A 19,392-nucleotide genomic window follows, 5' to 3' on the forward strand; every position below is an offset into this window, starting at 1 on the left:
TAAGCATAATTTAATAGGACAAAGTCAGCATGGCTTTATGAAGGGGAAGTCATGTCTGACAAATTTGCTTGAGTTCTTCGAGGATATAACTTATAGGGTGGATAAAGGGGAACCAGTGGACATAGTGTATTTAGACTTCCAGAAGGCATTCGACAAGGTGCCACATAAAAGATTATTACTTAAGATAAAAAATCACGGGATTGGGGTTAATATTCTGGCATGGGTGGAGGATTGGTTATCGAACAGGAAGCAGAGAGTTGGGATAAATGGTTCATTTTCGGACTGGCAACCAGTAACCAGTGGTGTTCCACAGGGGTCGGTGCTGGGTCCCCAACTCTTTACAATCTATATTAACGATTTGGAGGAGGGGACCGAGTGCAACATATCAAAATTTGCAGATGATACAAAGATGGGAGGGAAAGTAGAGAGTGAGGAGGACATAAAAAACCTGCAAGGGGATATAGACAGGCTGGGTGAGTGGGCGGAGATTTGGCAGATGCAATATAATATTGGAAAATGTGATGTTATGCACTTTGGCAGGAAAAATCAGAGAGCAAGTTATTTTCTTAATGGCGAGAGACTGGAAAGTACTGCAGTACAAAGGGATCTGGGGGTCCTAGTGCAAGAAAATCAAAAAGTTGGTATGCAGGTGCAGCAGGTGATCAAGAAAGCCAACGGAATGTTGGCTTTTATTGCTAGGGGGATAGAATATAAAAACAAGGAGGTATTGCTGCAGTTATATAAGGTATTGGTGAGACCGCACCTGGAATACTGCATACAGTTTTGGTCTCCATACTTAAGAAAAGACATACTTGCTCTCGAGGCAGTACAAAGAAGGTTCACTCGGTTAATCCCGGGGATGAGGGGGCGGACATATGAGGAGAGGTTGAGTAGATTGGGACTCTACTCATTGGAGTTCAGAAGAATGAGAGGCGATCTTATTGAAACATATAAGATTGTGAAGGGTCTTGATCGGGTGGATGCAGTAAGGATGTTCCCAAAGATGGGTGAAACTAGAACTAGGGGGCATAATCTTAGAATAAGGGGCTGCTCTTTCAAAACTGAGATGAGGAGAAACTTCTTCACTCAGAGGGTGGTCGGTCTGTGGAATTTGCTGCCCCAGGAAGCTGTGGAAGCTACATCATTAGATAAATTTAAAACAGAAATAGACAGTTTCCTAGAAGTAAAGGGAATTAGGGGTTATGGGGAGCGGGCAGGAAATTGGACATGAAGCTGAGTTCGGATCGGTCAATGCCCTGTGGGTGGCGGAGAGGGCCCAGGGGCTATGTGGCCGGGTCCTGCTCCGACTTCTTGTGTTCTTTAGATTTGTGGTTGGGATCAGATCAGCCATGATCTTATTGAATGGCGGAGCAGGCTCGAGGGGCCGATTGGCCTACTCCTGCTCCAATTTCTTATGTTCTTATGTTCTTATGTGATGTCTCTCTCAGAATAGATGGTGCATTCTCATAGTAGTTCAGTCATTGCTTTTTTTGATCGGCACAGTTTTAATTTTTAATCATCATTCAGTTACAGCAAATCAGGGCAATGCAAATCCAAGAGCTTTACAAAACCAGAAGCTGTATGTACACAGAAAATAAGCATTTTTAAAAATAGAACATGCAGTTTTTCTGGATTAAAAATATATAATCCATTATATACTTCACAAAATGTTGATATTTGTACACTTGCATCTTCTTCAAATTTAATTATTAAACTACAAAATTAAGACAGAGAAAAAAATACTGAGCAAACAAGGGTTGATTGTTTGACTTGGTTTTCTTTCATCCTCCCCTGACTTAATAAAATTTAGCAGCTGTTATCTTCAGTACAGCAAAGGCTTTGAAAGGACGGAGAAGGAGGTGGCGACAGTGTGGAAGATGATGAGAGGGTGAAGGCAGTAAGACAATTATAAGGAGTCCGGTGGTGACAAAATGAAGGATGCAGCATGTGAGAGAATAAGGGTAATCTCCATCTTTAACCAGTGTCAGAAATGTGAGCAGTGATTGGCTAGTGCAGATTTTGGCCTTAGAGAAAAGAATTATGCGTATTTTTTAATCTGCCTCAAATATTTTTCACATTGTCCAACTTGAAAGAAAACCGTTCATGAAACATAACTTATTTCTAATTTTTCTTAAAATTGTTTTCTTTTTGATTCTATATGCAGCAGTCACGGGCTGTGGCAAGCATTTGCCTAGAATCCATGCTGCAGGAATATTTCCGAGCACAAGACCAGCTATTCTGAAGTGAGAGTGATGTCACAGAGCAGTAGGGCCGTCGCTATTGTGCGCTGTAAGAGGCAGCAGGGTTTTCTTCTGCAGTTTCTCACAGGCCATCTTTCCAAATTACATCAGATCTCATTGATTTTAATGGAGTTATCAGTTATTTTCCCATTGTTTGTGATCAAATCGATGAGAAATTATTTGATCTTATTTTCAAACTACGAATAGCAGTATGTTAAATTCCCTAACAAATTGGCTTATTTTCTTTATTTTTGTAAAGGTGAAAAATCTTAGTCCTTGGGACCACTCAGTGTCAACATCAAGCATTCCCAGGTGAGGTAAAGCATGAATAGGTTCCAGAAATGTGCCTCAGCACTAACTGTTACTCTGATAAATCATTTTTCCATTTTAATAGCTTCTCAGTGAAACTGGCAGGTTAGTGTCAAATCAGGGGCAGTTTGTGCTGTGCTCCAGGGACTGTATTAGGACTCCCAAATTCTTTTCACAAAGGACCCTTAGAGCTAGCAGATACGACTATTACCCCATCAGACTAGAGTGATTTAAACCCAGGAGGTAGAAGGTCTAATCCAGAGCACAGCCCAAGCCCCAAGCCCCAGCCCCAAGCCCCTTGTTTTTATTTGTGCCCTCTCAAACCAGGGAATTCTCTAGATCAAAGTATTTTCTTGTAAGTAGGTGAGGGGAGAACAAGCTGTTAATGTCTCTGTAGCTACCACTGGGCAGCCTCATTACATTTTAACAAAAGAGGTGTACTTACTGCAGTCCCCCATGCCCTCAAGGAATAGTTTGCTACAGGACACAATATAAAATTAAAACATGACTGCAGAATTACAACATACTGAATTTTAAAAATATTTTAAGTTATGTTCCATGAATATATCCCATTTAATGGTGGGATATACCTTAATATATTATCTTTTAGTCTATACATGAAGGCAAAGATAGAAGATAAATTTCATAAAGTGCTGAGAATAGAAAATAGATTTCAAAAAGTGTTGAAAATAGAAGATAGATTTCATAAAGTGCTGAAGGTTTTTAAGACAACGTGAACTTTACGCAGCAAAAATAATACTCTGAGTTAGGTTCTCTACACTCTGACACTTGTTGTCATGTTGTTACGGAAACAAGGCCACTTTCTGTTACTGGACAACTTGAACAAAGAAAAGAGATGTAGTTGGTAGCCTTGACTTTATCCCTGCAATTTGGAACTGGTACCGTTGGTTTTGTGACTTTTAAAAGTCACACACCATCAAATGAAGAATCAACTGTTGCCAGAATCCACTTTTCTGGTAAACTGTCACATTGGGAGTAAGGTTCTTACTTAAGTTGCAATTCCTCGATTAGTGCTGTGGTGTAGCATATTAAAGGAACAATTCATTAGAACGGCACAGTGTGGAATGTGTTTGACTATACTGCTTAACTGAGATATACCGAGGCAAAGCACCTCCCCAGGGGAGATGGGATATGTCTGACATCAGCGTTGGCAGTGAGCTAAGGGATGCCCACCCTCTCAAACATAGGACATATGATACCCTGGGAAACCCACAGAGAAAAAATGGGAGGGGGAAGAGATGGGACATGGTAGTAATGGGCTGAGGCCCTCTAACAGGAAAAACCCACCTATCTTCATGAGAGATGGTCCTGAGACTACATTTATTTTATTGGAGTTCATATCTATGCTTTGGAAAAAATAAATGAATGAATATGGTATGTTTTAAATTATTGAAAAGCTTGCTGCTGCTCTGCACCAATTTGGGTAAAATCGTCTCTAACTATTTTCACTACATTTAGGCTGGAGGAAAGACTACAAGACCCCCAAGTTGCATAGACTATAACCTCTTACTCAAAAATGATGGGAAGAGGGGACTCTACATAAAAGCAGGTACAAAACTCTTCAAAAAGGTGAACCCCCCCCCACCCCAACCCATGAATTGAGACTATAGTCACCTCCTCACTCCCTCCAGCATTACATTAATTTAAAGATAACACTGTGATGTGAAACTACTTTCACAAAAAACATTGCTACAGCTCCAAAGTACTGGGTAAGAAGTCCTGGCTATTGTCTACATTCTGTTTTGATGAAACAAAGTACCAGTTTGTACAAATCTGTTTTTTAAAAAAATATAATGGTTTCCAGTAACTAAGATGAGGCCAAGTGAAAACAGGCCTTTTGGCACTGGTGAATAGTTTAACCTTCAGGACTGAAGAATGGCTTTGTGCAAAGAAATAAACCATCATCCATCAGAGCAGCAACTTGGATATAAAGTAAAACTCGTTTAACCTTATTAGTACCCTAAACAAATATTGCAGAAGTTGGCCAGCAGCATGGTATATACACATACTGTACATATTGTATGCTGTCTGCTCACAGCACACAGTTTGTTCAGTTCACATACACAATAGAACACAGAACCATATATATATATTTTTAAGGTAGCGATATCAGTTTGATAAAGTGTTGGAATGCCTCCGTGCCCGTACCTGAGGGGTGGGGGTTGGGCACTACAGTATCCCTAGGGACGGACGAAATAAAATCAATCAGACTTCCAGCTCATGATTACTATCCAGAAACCTCTGCTGGAACTGTGTATGTGTACAACAGAACAGGAAGGATTGGGCTCAGCAATGATGCTCTACATGTCGAATAGCCTGCATTCACTCAGTCTAGTTTCTTTCATGAATAATGGCCCCTTAGATTGGATGAAGGTCACCTCCACCCATGCCCAAGCATGAGTCAATGCCTTGGTGAGAGAAGAGGTAGGGAGAAAAATTGCAGAGTGCCTTTTTCTGTTTAGCGTCATGTAGAGCCAATTATTGCAGCAAACACAAACAAAAATGTAATGTGATTTTTTTTTTTGACAGTGGTATATTGAAGTCAGGGTAAGACTGCCTCCCTCACCTCTCAAACAAAAAAGCCACCTGATTTGAGTGTTCAGTTCTTTGCACATTTTAGTGACATACGGTCCCAAAATAGGTCAGGCACCACAGTCTCCAAGAGATGGTCTCACAGCATAGTATGGAGGAGGAAGAAAACCTATCAACATGAAGCAGTAGCTCCCTTCCTTTAAAATATTCCATAGCAGCAGGAAGATAATGCAGGATGAATCTTCCTCTTTACAGGGAGAGCAAGAAAAAATCCAGAGTGACAGCCCTGTAGACAATTAGAGGCCGCCAAATGTCTCCAGATTGCCCTAACTTTTCCGATAGTTTCCTTTTAACCTTCAACACCAATATCTAATGCACTTTGGCAATATAATTCATTATCATTGTTTATTTTTTACATGCTTTAATTTTAAGCTTCATGTAACGTGCTCAGGTATATAATGTGCATAATGCAGGTACCAATTCACTGTATAACTCTGGAAAAGCCTTGATGACAACTGAGCAACAAAAGTCTTAAGGCCATGAACTTGTTACTATTTGTACTTAGACACTGAAAATCCTCTGGTATTTAAAGAAAATTAGACACAGAAAGGTATGGACTATTACTAACTAGAAAATGTCACTCATTTGCCGTAATTTTTCTTCCAGACTGGTTCCACACAATTACCCACCAGAAGAGCCTCAGTAATTTGTGTGCAATGATAAATACTCAGAAGTTGATAGCACATCTTTGCTAAATGACTGAAGCCAGTATTTATTGGCACATTCAGATGTTAGTTTCTTTTCCTCTTAGTGGTCCAACAATTAGAGACTTATGATTGATTAACTGCAACCAGGTTTGATTAATTGGTATTTTTCACCTTGAAGGAGGAGGTGACACCTGGAGCTTCCTGAAAGATGCTCACATCATTAACATGGCATTGCCAGTGCACTGTTGCTGGATTCATTTGAATGGGAAACAGAATAGGTACATGTTAACACTGCGTGATGCTTGAAGAATATCCCAGTGAGCGAGTGGAATTGTATCTTGTAGCCCCTAGCAGCACTGTTACATAGTGAAGATATCACAGGCCCAACATCTGTGCCATGACCAGCAAAAATGCCAATCTGAACTCTTAGCAGGGCAATGGGAAGTATGTACAGCACACACCAATTCCGGGCACCATATTAATTGGTAGCTTTAGGCTGTGGTCCATTCAGTTTTTTTGTATTAGTTAAAGGGGAACGTCTCTAGCCAGCCACTATTATAATGAGCATCTCAAACAGCACTTGAGACCTTAAGTGCAGCACTGAGAATCAGTATCTAAGAGTGGGGCAGATATCAATCTCTCCCCTAGCTCAATTCAGCCAGCTGGAAATAGGTTCATAAGTGTGCTGCCCTAGCCGGTCCTTTCGAACAGAACAGGTTGACAAGGCTGCTTTCAAATATGACGTCGTTGAAGCAGCTGCCCTCAGATAGGAGATATATCTTTAAAAAGAACCAGTCTCCTAGTTTTTCTGGAGATGGAGTCTTTTATATTGCAAGTATATCTATTTCCCCCCTTACAGTAAAGAACTGATAAAAGGAACATTTTGAGCAGTGCTAGAACATTTCTTAAGAACCGTCATTTTATAATTTACTGCTGAAGCCCCCCTTTTTTTTGAAAACACTAGCAGAAAATTAAGCGTATAGGCCATATTTTTATGATAGGCAGCTGGAAAATCATGGGGAAAATGCGCATGATTTCCCAACAAGCGCTACCAAGGGAGTGAGGTACTATACCAGGATCGCACATTCAAAAAGAACGTTTCTTTAGTTTAAGGTCCTGAACATTCAGCCTCATTCAGACAATCTCTGGGGCCTGGTTAATGGTGTCAAGACTGTCATGATACATACTGGAAGGAAGCTACTAATACAAGCTCACTTGTCTATTGGTTTCCCTTTACATAAGAGTTATTGGTTGGTAAGTTACATCACACCATCCTGTGACAGGATAGTTGGTGCCTCCCCATCATGATTATACCCTGTCCACACTGTAATGTGGTTTGTAGGAGATGGGAGCCAAGATCAAGTAGCCTAAAATAAAGATTATAACTGAGATTCTTTCTTAACCTTAAGTTTGATTCACATTTGTCCAGGGAGATAATTATATGCTACATTTGTCAAAAAAAAAGTTGCTTAAGAGTGTTTGAATGTAACTGAACTTTGGGCAAAGCACTTCTTACTGTCCCTGAGGAAGGCTTTGTGCAAGCTAAAATATTCAATATTGTGTCAGCCCTGATGCTTTCTAGTTGGCACAGGGCCTTTTGTTTCTCAAAACAGATATTGGAATGGATAGAAAGATATATGGAATAGGTTCCCAGCAAAAACAGTTAATAAAATGTTAACTAACACAGCTGTATAACCATCAAGTTAAGAATGGGATTGAAGGGTGTAAGTACAGTGGTGCTTGTGATATAGCCTAAGGCTCATTTCCCTTCAGCTGTAACTCTCGGCAGGCTCACTGCTCCATGTGTCTCTGGTTATCCATTCATGGCTCACTTGGCTGTGGGATGTTTCTGGAGCTTGGATTTATTGCTGCTTCCTCTCGAGGAAAGCAAAGGATTACTACTGAGGTGGGTGGGGCTATCCCAAATATTATTGGGGTGGGGGACTATTCCAAATACTATTTGGGGGGGGGGGGGAGTGGATGGCATTATCCCAGCATTCACTGTGAAGGTGAAAGGGTCACTTAGAAACTCATCAATCTAGTGTAACTAAAGTTGAGAGCTCCAACATAGACCATATTTCTATTGATGGAAATTAGAGAAAACAAAAAAACTCTTTGCTGGTTAAGGCCTATGAAGATTTTGTTAAAGGCTAATCAAGAGCAAGTTCATGAGGATCTATGCAAAAGGAATATAAACATAAAGTGAGGCAGTGAATACACAAGTATTTTCATCTGTGTTGATCCTTTGGAATATGTAGTTGCTCTGGCTACAGAGACTGCAGTCCAATCACAGCTTACAGAGCACAGAAGCAAAAATCACTATTGACATTTCTTCTGTATTGCTCATTTGTAAAAGTGCACTTATTACAATCAATCAGTTTGTTACAAAAAAAAATGAAACAATTTCTATTGTGCACCAGATTCTAGATTTATAGTCAACTCATATACTGAAGATGTTGGACAGCAGTGTTTGATTAGGTTTTGTGTTTTCTCAATGAATTATTTGACCAGTGCAATGTGTCCCACCTGTATTCAGCTTCACCTGCAGTGATTGATTGAGAAAAAAAATGGGAATTTTAACAAAATGCTTTTCATTTATTATACCCTCTGTTCCCACAAAAGCACAGATAAAATGTTGTTTCTTATTCATCAATAATCGCTAGATTTGTTCTCTGAGAATGGTGAGTTTTTTTTTACAATTTAGTGAATTTTAGAATTTAGAATGTGGCTACAGTTCAAAATGTAACAAGTGCAATCAATCTGTAAAGATCCCCCCCCCTCATTAAAAGAAAAAGGGCATGGAAAGCCGAGGAGAGTATTTTGTTCAAAATATACCCCCATTTTATAAAGGTTTATTTTCACATTTTAATAAAAATGTCAGGTTTCTTATCCACACAAAGCTCCTTGAGTAGGGATGCCCTGCACTGCTAGGCCGCTCTGCTGATTGCCCTTGCAACCTAAAGCAGGCCCACAGTAATCAACGATGGGACCAACTTCTAGCTGGCCCGAGAGCTATTGCAGAGCGGTCCCACGCTACTGTCTAGAATCTCTGAATCCCTAGTCTACAACTTTGGAGTGGAGTTACCTGCGAGCAGCTCTTCAACTTCTGAGCACACCCACATGTTAAAGTAACGGGGGGACGGGGACATAGCCCTCACTGAAGTGAATGCAACATCCATATTTGACTTTAAGATCATGTTGCGAGTATGTTTCACCTAAATCCCATATGGCAGGATACAGAGAGTTTATCCAATCCCACTATTTATACATTGCTTCTCAGCATACTGCACTGATGGTACATGAGTGATTATGTCAGAGAAGGTTTCTATGTAGTGGGAGTTTTAACAAATTGCTGGGAGGGGTGGTTGGCATGAGGTGAAGCTGAGTGCTGAGAAAGGCAGATGATATTTTGTGTTAGCAAATGAGTTTGTGTTGCAATGTTCTTTCATTTCTACCTAATGCCTTTCATTGAAGCTGTGTTGTAATAGAACGCTGAGGTGAAGCCAACTCTGCAGCTCACTGTAGTTTCTGAGACACTCAAACTTTCTACCTACCCACCCACAATATGTGGCTTTCTATAATATAACAGTGAATGAAAGAGAGTTTTGTAGAGGGAATTTCCTCTTGGGACTTTGTTTACAGAGCTCAGCCCCCCCCCTCTAAGGAGGGTTCTAATGGTGAGACTCACTAAAGACTGTTCTGATAGTGAGATTCCATCTAAAGGAGGCTCTGATGGTGAGATTCTCTCTTTAAAGGTTTATATTTTGCTGAGACCCCCTCTTCAAGGCATGGCTTCTGTTTGAAACCCTGCCGATCCATTTCAACTAAAACAAACAGAAGAGTGTCGCAGGTTGTCATGAACTGTCACCATCCCCTTTTTGGTACGAGTGGTGACACAGTCATTGTGAGCACTATTATTTTAAAGAGACAATGCAAGCTTTCAGGGCATTGGGCCATTCCCAATCCCCAAATTCCTTTGGACACAGTTTCTAGGAAGCAGCACAGTTAAATGATCAGTTTGTAGGAGTACAGACATTTCCAAGAGTTAGAGGAGTTGTGTTGCTGAGGAACAGTGCTTCCAGCCTGATGGACAGAGAGCACTCTTCCAATCCTACTTCAGCTCCTTTTATATGGGACATTTTTCATTTTAGAAATTGTTTCTGTTTTATAAAAATACAGGTTTTTTTCTCATTCTAACAAATATAGCTGACATTTAAAAATAATTCTTAGTCTTGATTTATCAATCATAATATTTCATAATGGTTGTACCTTTGTGATTTTTGGGGAATAGTACTCTTAAAGTCTATGTGACACCATTGTTTTTTGTTTGAGTAGAGAAGCTTGCGACGGTGTGGCCTACACTTCAGAGCTTCAGGGGATAACATTACCAAGTTGTTCAGGCATCAGGTATCCAGCTGGGGTGGGTTGACTCTTGCTGGGCAGCACATTTGGGTTCAACAATAGGCTCTGCTGAGAGTCCACCATGTGTATAGAGGTATAGTCTGGGACAGGTATTATTGGCTGCCTTGTATTTTCTGTTTCTTTACAAGATCCAACCATGGCACTAGCAAGGCTTTCTGTGGTGAAATAGCTGCTTAGATTAAGGTTTTTCTCTGCATCCGATATACCCTCTTTGCTTGAGCTGATGGCACAGAACTGCTTCGCGTCAACCTCAGACGTGTAGGCACTGTCTGATGGTTTGGTTTTCTGATTTGCCTTTGGATCTACTGAGGTTTCTTTGCCCAGGGGAACCTCCATCTTGTTCTGTTGCCCTGGGGATAGGAGGACACCCCCTGTAGGGGTGATGTCGCTTACCTGCGCATAAAAGTCCATTTTCCCAAAGGAGCTTTGGTTGCTGAGTTGACTGTGTATAGGCGGTTGATTGTGCCCATTTTCAGTTACTGTTGACAATCCGCTGTCTGTGGTTACCAGTTGCACTTTACTGCACATGCAATCCTCATCATTTAGTTGCTGGCTCCATTTGGCATCTGCACTTGACGTGCCTAAAGGCATTCCAGTATCGGTCTTGATTATTTCTTTTCTTTCATTGGCTTCCAACTGGAGGCTGCTTAATTCAATGGCACTTTGTTTACCACCTGTGACTTCTGCTTCAGAAACATCTGGTTCGTAACAACTGTCGCGGCCAGAGTCATCGTCCTTGACGCTCAGGCAGTTGTCGGACTTTGGGTGGCCATGGCCAAGGAGTCTGTCTGTATCCGACACCTCTGTCTTCCCATCTGGATCATCAAGATCGATATCAATGAACTCTACCCAGGGATCATCAATATATAGGTCAGCCTTGTAGCTCAGGTGGTTTGCAAAGATTGAGTTCACTTCATCCATTTTACCCTTCTGTAAGAAAGAAACATAAAAAATATTAGTGAAGATACAAAGGAGTTTTCAGAACACTGGAAATCGAAACCGATGGAGAAAATGGTGGAAATATACAGGAGGTCTGTCAGAATCTGAAAAGAGAAAGGTTAGATTGACGTTTAGGGTGAACATGCTTTGTAACAAAGGCCGTTCATCTGAAACATTAATTAACCCGTCTTTGTTCTTTTCAGATGCTGATGAACCTGCTGTGTATTCCTACCATTTTCTGTTTTCTTTAAATTGTGTATTAGTATGTATTCATTTTTACAATGTTTTCCTCAAGTGGCATCTCACTCCTAGTGGAGGTTGAGCAGTTCAGGTTGCCAGCTGCAGGTTACATTGAGGTGAGTGGATTGGAGGGGAAAACCTGGTGCAGGAGAGGCTGATCGGTGATCCTCCTGCCCCACAGGAAAACTGTACAAAAACAAAGTCAACTAACTATTTTAATCCTCTGAATGCCCTGTTCTCGTTGGGCTTGCAGGCATAAAATCGGCCCCATCATCTTCGTAGTCATAACAACTCTTCGAAGTAACATCTTTGACTTCTAGCCATGCGTTATCTTGGGTGTAACGCACTCCTAGCCGTGCGTTATCTTGGGTGTAACGCACTCCTAGCCGTGCGTTATCTTGGGTGTAACGCACTCCTAGCCGTGCGTTATCTTGGGTGTAACGCACTCCTAGCCGTGCGTTATCTTGGGTGTAACGCACTCCTAGCCGTGCGTTATCTTGGGTGTAACGCACTCCTAGCCGTGCGTTATCTTGGGTGTAACGCGCTCCTAGCCGTGCGTTATCTTGGGTGTAACGCACTCCTAGCCGTGCGTTATCTTGGGTGTAACGCACTCCTAGCCGTGCGTTATCTTGGGTGTAACGCACTCCTAGCCGTGCGTTATCTTGGGTGTAACGCACTCCTAGCCGTGCGTTATCTTGGGTGTAACGCACTCCTAGCCGTGCGTTATCTTGGGTGTAACGCACTCCTAGCCGTGCGATATCTTGGGTGTAACGCACTCCTAGCCGTGCGTTATCATGGGTGTAACGCACTCCTAGCCGTGCGTTATCTTGGGTGTAACGCACTCCTAGCCGTGCGATATCTTGGGTGTAACGCACTCCTAGCCGTGCGTTATCATGGGTGTAACGCACTCCTAGCCGTGCGTTATCTTGGGTGTAACGCACTCCTAGCCGTGCGATATCTTGGGTGTAACGCACTCCTAGCCGTGCGTTATCTTGGGTGTAACGCACTCCTAGCCGTGCGTTATCTTGGGTGTAACGCACTCCTAGCCGTGCGTTATCTTGGGTGTAACGCACTCCTAGCCGTGCGTTATCTTGGGTGTAACGCACTCCTAGCCGTGCGTTATCTTGGGTGTAACGCACTCCTAGCCGTGCGTTATCTTGGGTGTAACGCACTCCTAGCCGTGCGTTATCCTATGTTTTTGCACTCTAGCCTCGCTATTACCTTGTATCATCTTCAATTATCCTTTATTCCTGATGTAACTGTTACTGTTTCTGTCAGGTCAATATAAAGTGGTCATAAGTGGTTGTGGTTCCTTCTTTCCGCTTTTACTAAGAAGTTATGTTGTTCTCGAAGACTCAGATTACCTTAAGAAGATCTGGATCAATTCCTTTGATTTTGGGCACAGGAACAGGGGGCAGAAAGAACAGCTTCAGTCTGAAAAGAAATGTATTTAGGATGTCAATTCCCCATTTAAAGTACATTTTTCTCCCTTTTTAAAAAAAATCTCGTAGCAGCACAGCAGCATGGACGTGAAAGGATGAGTGAGAATCCTTCCCTCAGGATTTTGCCAATGCCTCTGTTTGGCCACTCTGAGGTACACGGTTGCCGCTTGATGTCTCCATATCGTGGTTGAAATTGAGAACTCACTGTGTGGCGATTCATGGTGCCAAACTGTGTCAAACCAGCCAGTGGAATGTCAGCATGCTACACCATAAAGGGGAGTTCACTGTTAAAGGGAAGCGTAGTGTAACAGAGAGAAAGGTAAGTGATACCTGTCCCAACATTGAGCTTGGGACTGAATGTGTGACAGGGACATAGGGGAAAGGATAGATGAGTGACTATCATGGAGTGATATGCTGCATTCTTCGCATGACTGAATTATTATTTGTTTTAAATACTAAAATGGAGCTCCAATTACTCGTGGATATAGTACTTTTTTTTTCACTGTTTTATTTGCTCTCTAACTTAGGCCGGGGGTTAAATTAAGAGCTGAGAAAATATACCTGCTATTAGTTTATTAAATGAATAACTTAATCCATATTAACTAATTAATCAAACTAAAAATAACTGATTGAATAAAAACCTTAACTAATTAATTTAAAAAAAAGGTTAGATGGGGATGGCAGGGCAAGCTTCTTCGACAGCACCTCCCAAACCCACGACCTCTACCACCGAGAAGGACAAGAGACACATGGGAACAATACCACCTGCACGTTCCCCTCCAAGTCACACACCATCCCGACTTGGAAATATATCGCCGTTCCTTCATCGTCGCTGGGTCAAAATCCTGGAACTCCCTTCCTAACAGCACTGTGGGAGAACCTTCACCACATGGACTGCAGCGGTTCAAGAAGGCGGCTCACCACCACCTTCTCAAGGGCAATTAGGGATGGGCAATAAATGCTGGCCTCGCCAGCGACGCCCACATCCCATGAACGAATAATAAAAAACGGTGGTGTCGTAACTGCAGCATATGGGAGTTTGTGGAGAGAGCGTGATCCCAGGCAACCACATCTGCAGTAACTGTCTGTAACTCAAGGAACTTCGGCTCAGAGTTGTTGAGCTGATATCCGAGCTACAGACATTGCGATGCATCCGAGAGGAGGAGAGTTACCTGGACACTTTGATCCAGGAGGCAGTTACACCCCTTAGATTAGGTAGTAGTTTAGATTCGTTCAGTGATCAGGGACAGGAGGATGTGACTGCGAGTCAGGCAGGTGTGGGGACCCAGGATGTAGTGATGGAGGAGCCTGGACCCTTGACCTTGTCCAACAGGTACGAGGTACTTGCTACTTGTGTGGATTGGAACACGGGTTGCAGGGGAGATAGGCAAACTGACCACGGCACTGTGGTAGAGGAGGCCATTCAAGTCGGGGGAGTGAGAAGGAATGTGGTAGTGGTAGGGGATAGTATAGTAAGAAAATAATCAATAAGGCTAATGGAATGCTGGCCTTTCTATCTCGAGGACTGGAGTACAAGGGGGCAGAAGTTATGCTGCAGCTATACAAAACCCTGGTTAGACCGCACCTGGAGTACTGTGAGCAGTTTTGGGCACCGCACCTTCGGAAGGACATATTGGCCTTGGAGGGAGTGCAGCGTAGGTTTACTAAAATGATACCCGATCTTCAAGGATTAAGTTACAAGGAGAGATTACACAAATTGGGGTTGTATTCTCTAGAGTTTAGAAGGTTAAGGGGTGATCTGATCGAAGTTTATAAGATATTAAGGGGAACGGATAGGGTGGATAGAGAGAAACTATTTCCGCTGGTTGGGGATTCTAGGAGTGGGGGGCACAGTCTAAAAATTAGAGCGAGACCTTTCAGGAGTGAGATTAGAAAACATTTCTACACACAAATGGTGGTAGAAGTTTGGAACTCTCTTCCGCAATTGGCAATTGATACTAGCTCAATTGCTAAATTTAAATCTGAGATAGCTTTTTGGCAACCAAAGGTATGAAGGGATATGGGCCAAAGGCAGGTATATGGAGTTAGATCACAGATCAGCCATGATCTTATCAAATGGCGGAGCAGGCACGAGGGGCTGAATGGCCTACTCCTGTTCCTATGTTCTCTGCAGCCGCGACCGAGAGTCCCGAAGGCTGTGTTGCCTGCCCGGTTCCAGGGTTAAGGACATCTCTTCGCTGCTGGAAAAGAACTTGGAGCATGAGGGGGAGGAGCCACATGTTCTGGTCCATGTAGGAACCAACAACATAGGTTGAGCTAGGAATGAGGTGCTGCTATGACAGCTTGAGGAGCAAGGATTGAAATTAATAAGCGGAACCTCAAAGGTAATAATCTCTGGATCACTACCTGAGCCACATGCAAATTGGCACAGCGACAAACAGATCAGAGAGTTAAATGTGTGGCTCAAAGAGTGGTGTGGGAGGAAGGGGTTTTGATTCATGGGGCACTGGCACCAGTACTGGGGAAAGAGGGAGCTGTTCTGTTGGGACGGGCTCCACTTAAACCAGGCTGGGACCAGCATCATAGAATCATAGAAAGGTTACAGCATGGAAGGAGGCCATTCATCCCATCGAGTCTGCGCCAGCTCTATGCAAGAGCAGTTCAGCTAGTCCCTCTCCCCCGTCCTTTCCCCGTAGCCCTGCAAATATTTTCCTTTCAAGTACTTATCCAGTTCCCTTTTGAAGGCCATGATTGAATCTGCCTCCACCACCCCCTCGGGCCGTGCATTCCAGATCCTAACCACTCACTGTCCTGGCGAATCGAATAACTAGGGCTGTAGATAGGGCTTTAAATTTAAAAAGGGCGGGGGGGGGGAAGGGTCAGGTGAGGGGAAATTTAGAAATCTAATGAGGAAAGTCAAGGCAACAGAGCAGTGTAGTGATTTGGGTAAAGATACGCAGAGTGAGGCAGGAAGGGACAGAGAGTTTACCAATAATAGTGCAACAACAAGTAAGGTCAAAGCAGAAAAAAATGGCAAAAAGTCAAAATTAAAGGCTCTTTATCTGAATGTACAGAGCATTCGTAACAAGAAAGATGAATTAATTGCACAAATAGAGATAAATGGATGTGATCCAATAGCCATTACACAGACATGGTTGCAAAGTGACCAAGGTTGGGAACTAAATATTCCAGAGTACATGACGTTTAGAAAAGACAGGCAGAATGGAAAAGGAGGGGGGGGGGGAATAGCCCTAATAATAAAGGATGACATAAGGGCAGGATCTTGGCAGTGAGAAAGGATCTTGGCTCGGAAGATCAGGAAGTAGAATCAGTATGGGTGGAAATAAGAAATATAAGAAATAACAAGGGGCAGAAAACACTGGTGGGAGTAGTTTATAGGATCCCTAATAGTAGCTATACCATTGGACAGAGTATTAATCATGAAATAACAGGAGCTTGTAACAAAGGAAATGCAGTAATCATGGGGGACTTTAATCTTCATAGAGACTGCGAATACAATTGGCAAAGGTAGTCTGGAGGACGAGTTTATGGAATGCATTTGAGACGGTTTCCTAAAGCAATACGTTATGGAACCAACCAGAGAACAGGCTATTTTCGATCTTGTAACATGTAATGAGACAGGGTTATTTAGTAATCTCACAGTAAAGGATACTCTGGAGAAGGGTGATCATAATATGATAGAATTTCTCATTGAGTTTGAGTGACGTACTTAAGTCAGAAACGAGAGTCTTAAACTTAAATAAAGCCAATTACATATGTATGAGGGGCAAGCTGGCTAAGGTAGGAACATAGGAACAAGAGTAGGCCATTCAGCCCCTTGTACCTGCTCTGCCATTTGATAAGATCATGGCTGATCTGTGATCTAACTCCATATACCTGCCTTTGGCCCATATCCCTTAATGCCTTTGATTGCCAAAAAGCTATCTATCTCACATTTAAATTTAGCGATTGAGCTGGTATCAGTTGCCATTTGCGGCAGAGAGTTCCAAACTTCTACCACCCTTTGTGTGTAGAAATGTTTTCTAATCTCACTCCTGGCTCTAATTTTTAAACTGTGCCCCCTACTCCTAGAATCCCCAACTAGCGGAAATAGTTTCTCTCTATCCACCGTTCCCCTTAATATCTGATAAACTTCGATCAGATCACCCCTTAACTTTCGAAACTCTAGAGAATACAACCCCAATTTGTGTAATCTCTCCTCGTAACTTAACCCTTGAAGTCCGGGTATCATTCTAGTAAACCTACGTTGCACTCCCTCCCAGGCCAATATGTCCTTCCGAAGGTACGGTGCCCAGAACTGCTCACAGTACTCCAGGTGCGGTCTAACCAGGGTTTTGTATAGCTGCAGCATAACTTCTGCCCCCTCGTACTCTAGTCCTCTAGATATAAAGGCCAGCATCCCATTAGCCTTATTGATTATTTTCTGCACCTGTTCATGACACTTCAATGATCTCTGTACCTGAACCCCTAAGTCCCTTTGGACATCCACTGTTTTTAACTTTTTACCATTTAGAAAGTACCCTGTTCTATCCTTTTTTGATCCAAAGTGGATGACCTCACATTTGTCTACATTGAATTCCATTTGCCACAGTTTTGCCCATTCACCTAATCTATCAATATCACTTTGTAATTTTATGTTTTCATCGACACTGCTTACAATGCCACCAATCTTTGTGTCATCGGCAAACTTAGATATGAGACTTTCTCATCGGCAAACTTAGATGTGAGACTTTGGATAGATTGGGAAATTAGATTAAAGGATATGATGGTTGATAAACAATGGCAAACATTTAAAGAAATATTTCAATATTCTCAACCAATACACATTCCATTGAGAAATAAAAACTCCACAGGAAAAGTGATCCTTCTGTGGCTAACTAAAGAAGTTAGAGAGAGTATTAGATTGAAAGAAGAGGCCTATAATGTTGCCAAGAAGAGTAGTAAACCTCAGGATTGGGAGAGTTTTAGAAACCAGCAAAGGATGACCAAAAAATTGATAACAAGGGAGAAATTAGAATATGAAAGTAAACTGACAAGAAATATAAAAACGGATTGTGAGAGATTCTGCAATTATGTAAAAAGGAAGAGAGTAGCAAAAGTTGGTCCTTTAGAGAGGAGAAATTATAATGGGGAATCAGGAAATGGCAGGTGCGTTAAACAAATATTTTGTATCTGTCTTCACAGTGGAAGACACAAAAAGCAAACCAAAAATAGTGGGGAACCAAGGGGTTAATTAGAGTGAGGAACTTAAAGTAATTAATATCAGTAGAGAAAAAGTACTTGAGAAACTAATGGGACTAAAAGCCAATAAATCCCCTGGACCTGACGGCCTACATCCTAGGGTTCTAAAAGAGGTGGCTGCAGAGATAGTGGATGCATTGGTTATGATCTTCCAAAATTCCCCAGATTATAGAATGGTCCCAGCAGAATGGAAGGCAGCAAATGTAACCCCAGTACTCAAGAAAGGAGAGAGAGAGAAAACAGGGCACTAAAGGCCAGTTAGCCTGACATCGGTTGTCAGGAAAATGCTGGAATCCATTATTAAGGAAGTGGTAACAGGACACTTAGAACATCATAATACGATTAGGCAGAGTCAACATGGTTTTATGAAAGGGAAATCGTGTTTGACAAACTTATTAGTATTTTTTGAAGATGTAACTAGCAGGGTAGATAACGGGATGGGTTTTTTTTTATTCGCTCATGGGGATGTGGGCGTTGCTTGCGAGGCCGGCATTTATTGCCCATCCCTAATTGCCCTTCAGAAGGTGGTGGTGAGCCGCCTTCTTGAACCGCTGCAGTCCGTGTGGTGACGGTTCTCCCACAGTGCTGTTAGGAAGGGAGTTCCAGGATTTTGACCCAGCGACGATGAAGGAACGGCAATATATTTCCAAGTCGGGATGGTGTGTGACTTGGAGGGGAACGTGCAGGTGGTGTTGTTCCCATGTGCCTGCTGCTCTTGTCCTTCTCGGTGGTAGAGGTCGCGGGTTTGGGAAGTGCTGTCGAAGAAGCCTGTGCACCGGTGGTGAAGGGAGTGAATGTTTAGGGTGGTGGATGGGGTGCCAATCAAGCGGGCTGCTTTATCTTGGATGGTGTCGAGCTTCTTGAGTGTTGTTGGAGCTGCACTCATCCAAGCAAGTGGAGAGAGATGTTACCTACAGGACCACAAAATATACAAACGACCAGAACAAAAGCCAGAGAGAGAGAGAGAAACATCCGAAAGGAAGAGAAAGACAGAGAATGACCCGTTGTATTAAAAACAGATAACTTTTTTTCGCTGGTGGGGTTACGTGTAGCGTGACACGAACCCAAGATCCCGGTTGAGGCCATCCTCATGGGTGCGGAACTTGGCTATCAATTTCTGCTCGACGATTTTGCGTTGTCGTGTGTCTCGAAGGGCGCCATTTGGAGAGGCAGGGACTGATTAGGAACAGTCAGCATGGTTTTGTGAGTGGAAAATCATGTCTCACGAATTTGATTGAGTTTTTTGAAGGAGTAACCAAGAAGATAGATGAGGGCTGTGCAGTAGACGTGGTCTACATGGATTTTAGCAAAGCCTTT

At 42.5% G+C, this 19,392-nt stretch overlaps 1 protein-coding gene across 2 annotated transcripts in view; it reads right to left on the minus strand.

Annotated features, from left to right (window-relative positions):
- Positions 1 to 1,485: 1,485 nt before the first annotated feature.
- LOC137320682 (growth hormone receptor-like) overlaps positions 1,486 to 19,392 on the minus strand; it is a 221,288-nt gene continuing 203,381 nt past the window's right edge. For both annotated transcript variants that reach the window (XM_067982360.1, XM_067982361.1), the window contains 2 exons: positions 12,775 to 12,844; positions 1,486 to 11,161 (listed from right to left, as the gene is read on the minus strand). In XM_067982360.1, the coding sequence (XP_067838461.1) occupies positions 10,181 to 11,161; positions 12,775 to 12,844 (1,051 nt within the window). In that variant the 3' untranslated portion in view covers positions 1,486 to 10,180. The remainder of the gene's footprint in view (positions 11,162 to 12,774; positions 12,845 to 19,392) is intronic.

The sequence above is a fragment of the Heptranchias perlo genome, chromosome 4 (assembly GCF_035084215.1).
Source record: "Heptranchias perlo isolate sHepPer1 chromosome 4, sHepPer1.hap1, whole genome shotgun sequence".
In the NCBI taxonomy this organism is placed as follows: Eukaryota; Metazoa; Chordata; class Chondrichthyes; order Hexanchiformes; family Hexanchidae; genus Heptranchias; species Heptranchias perlo.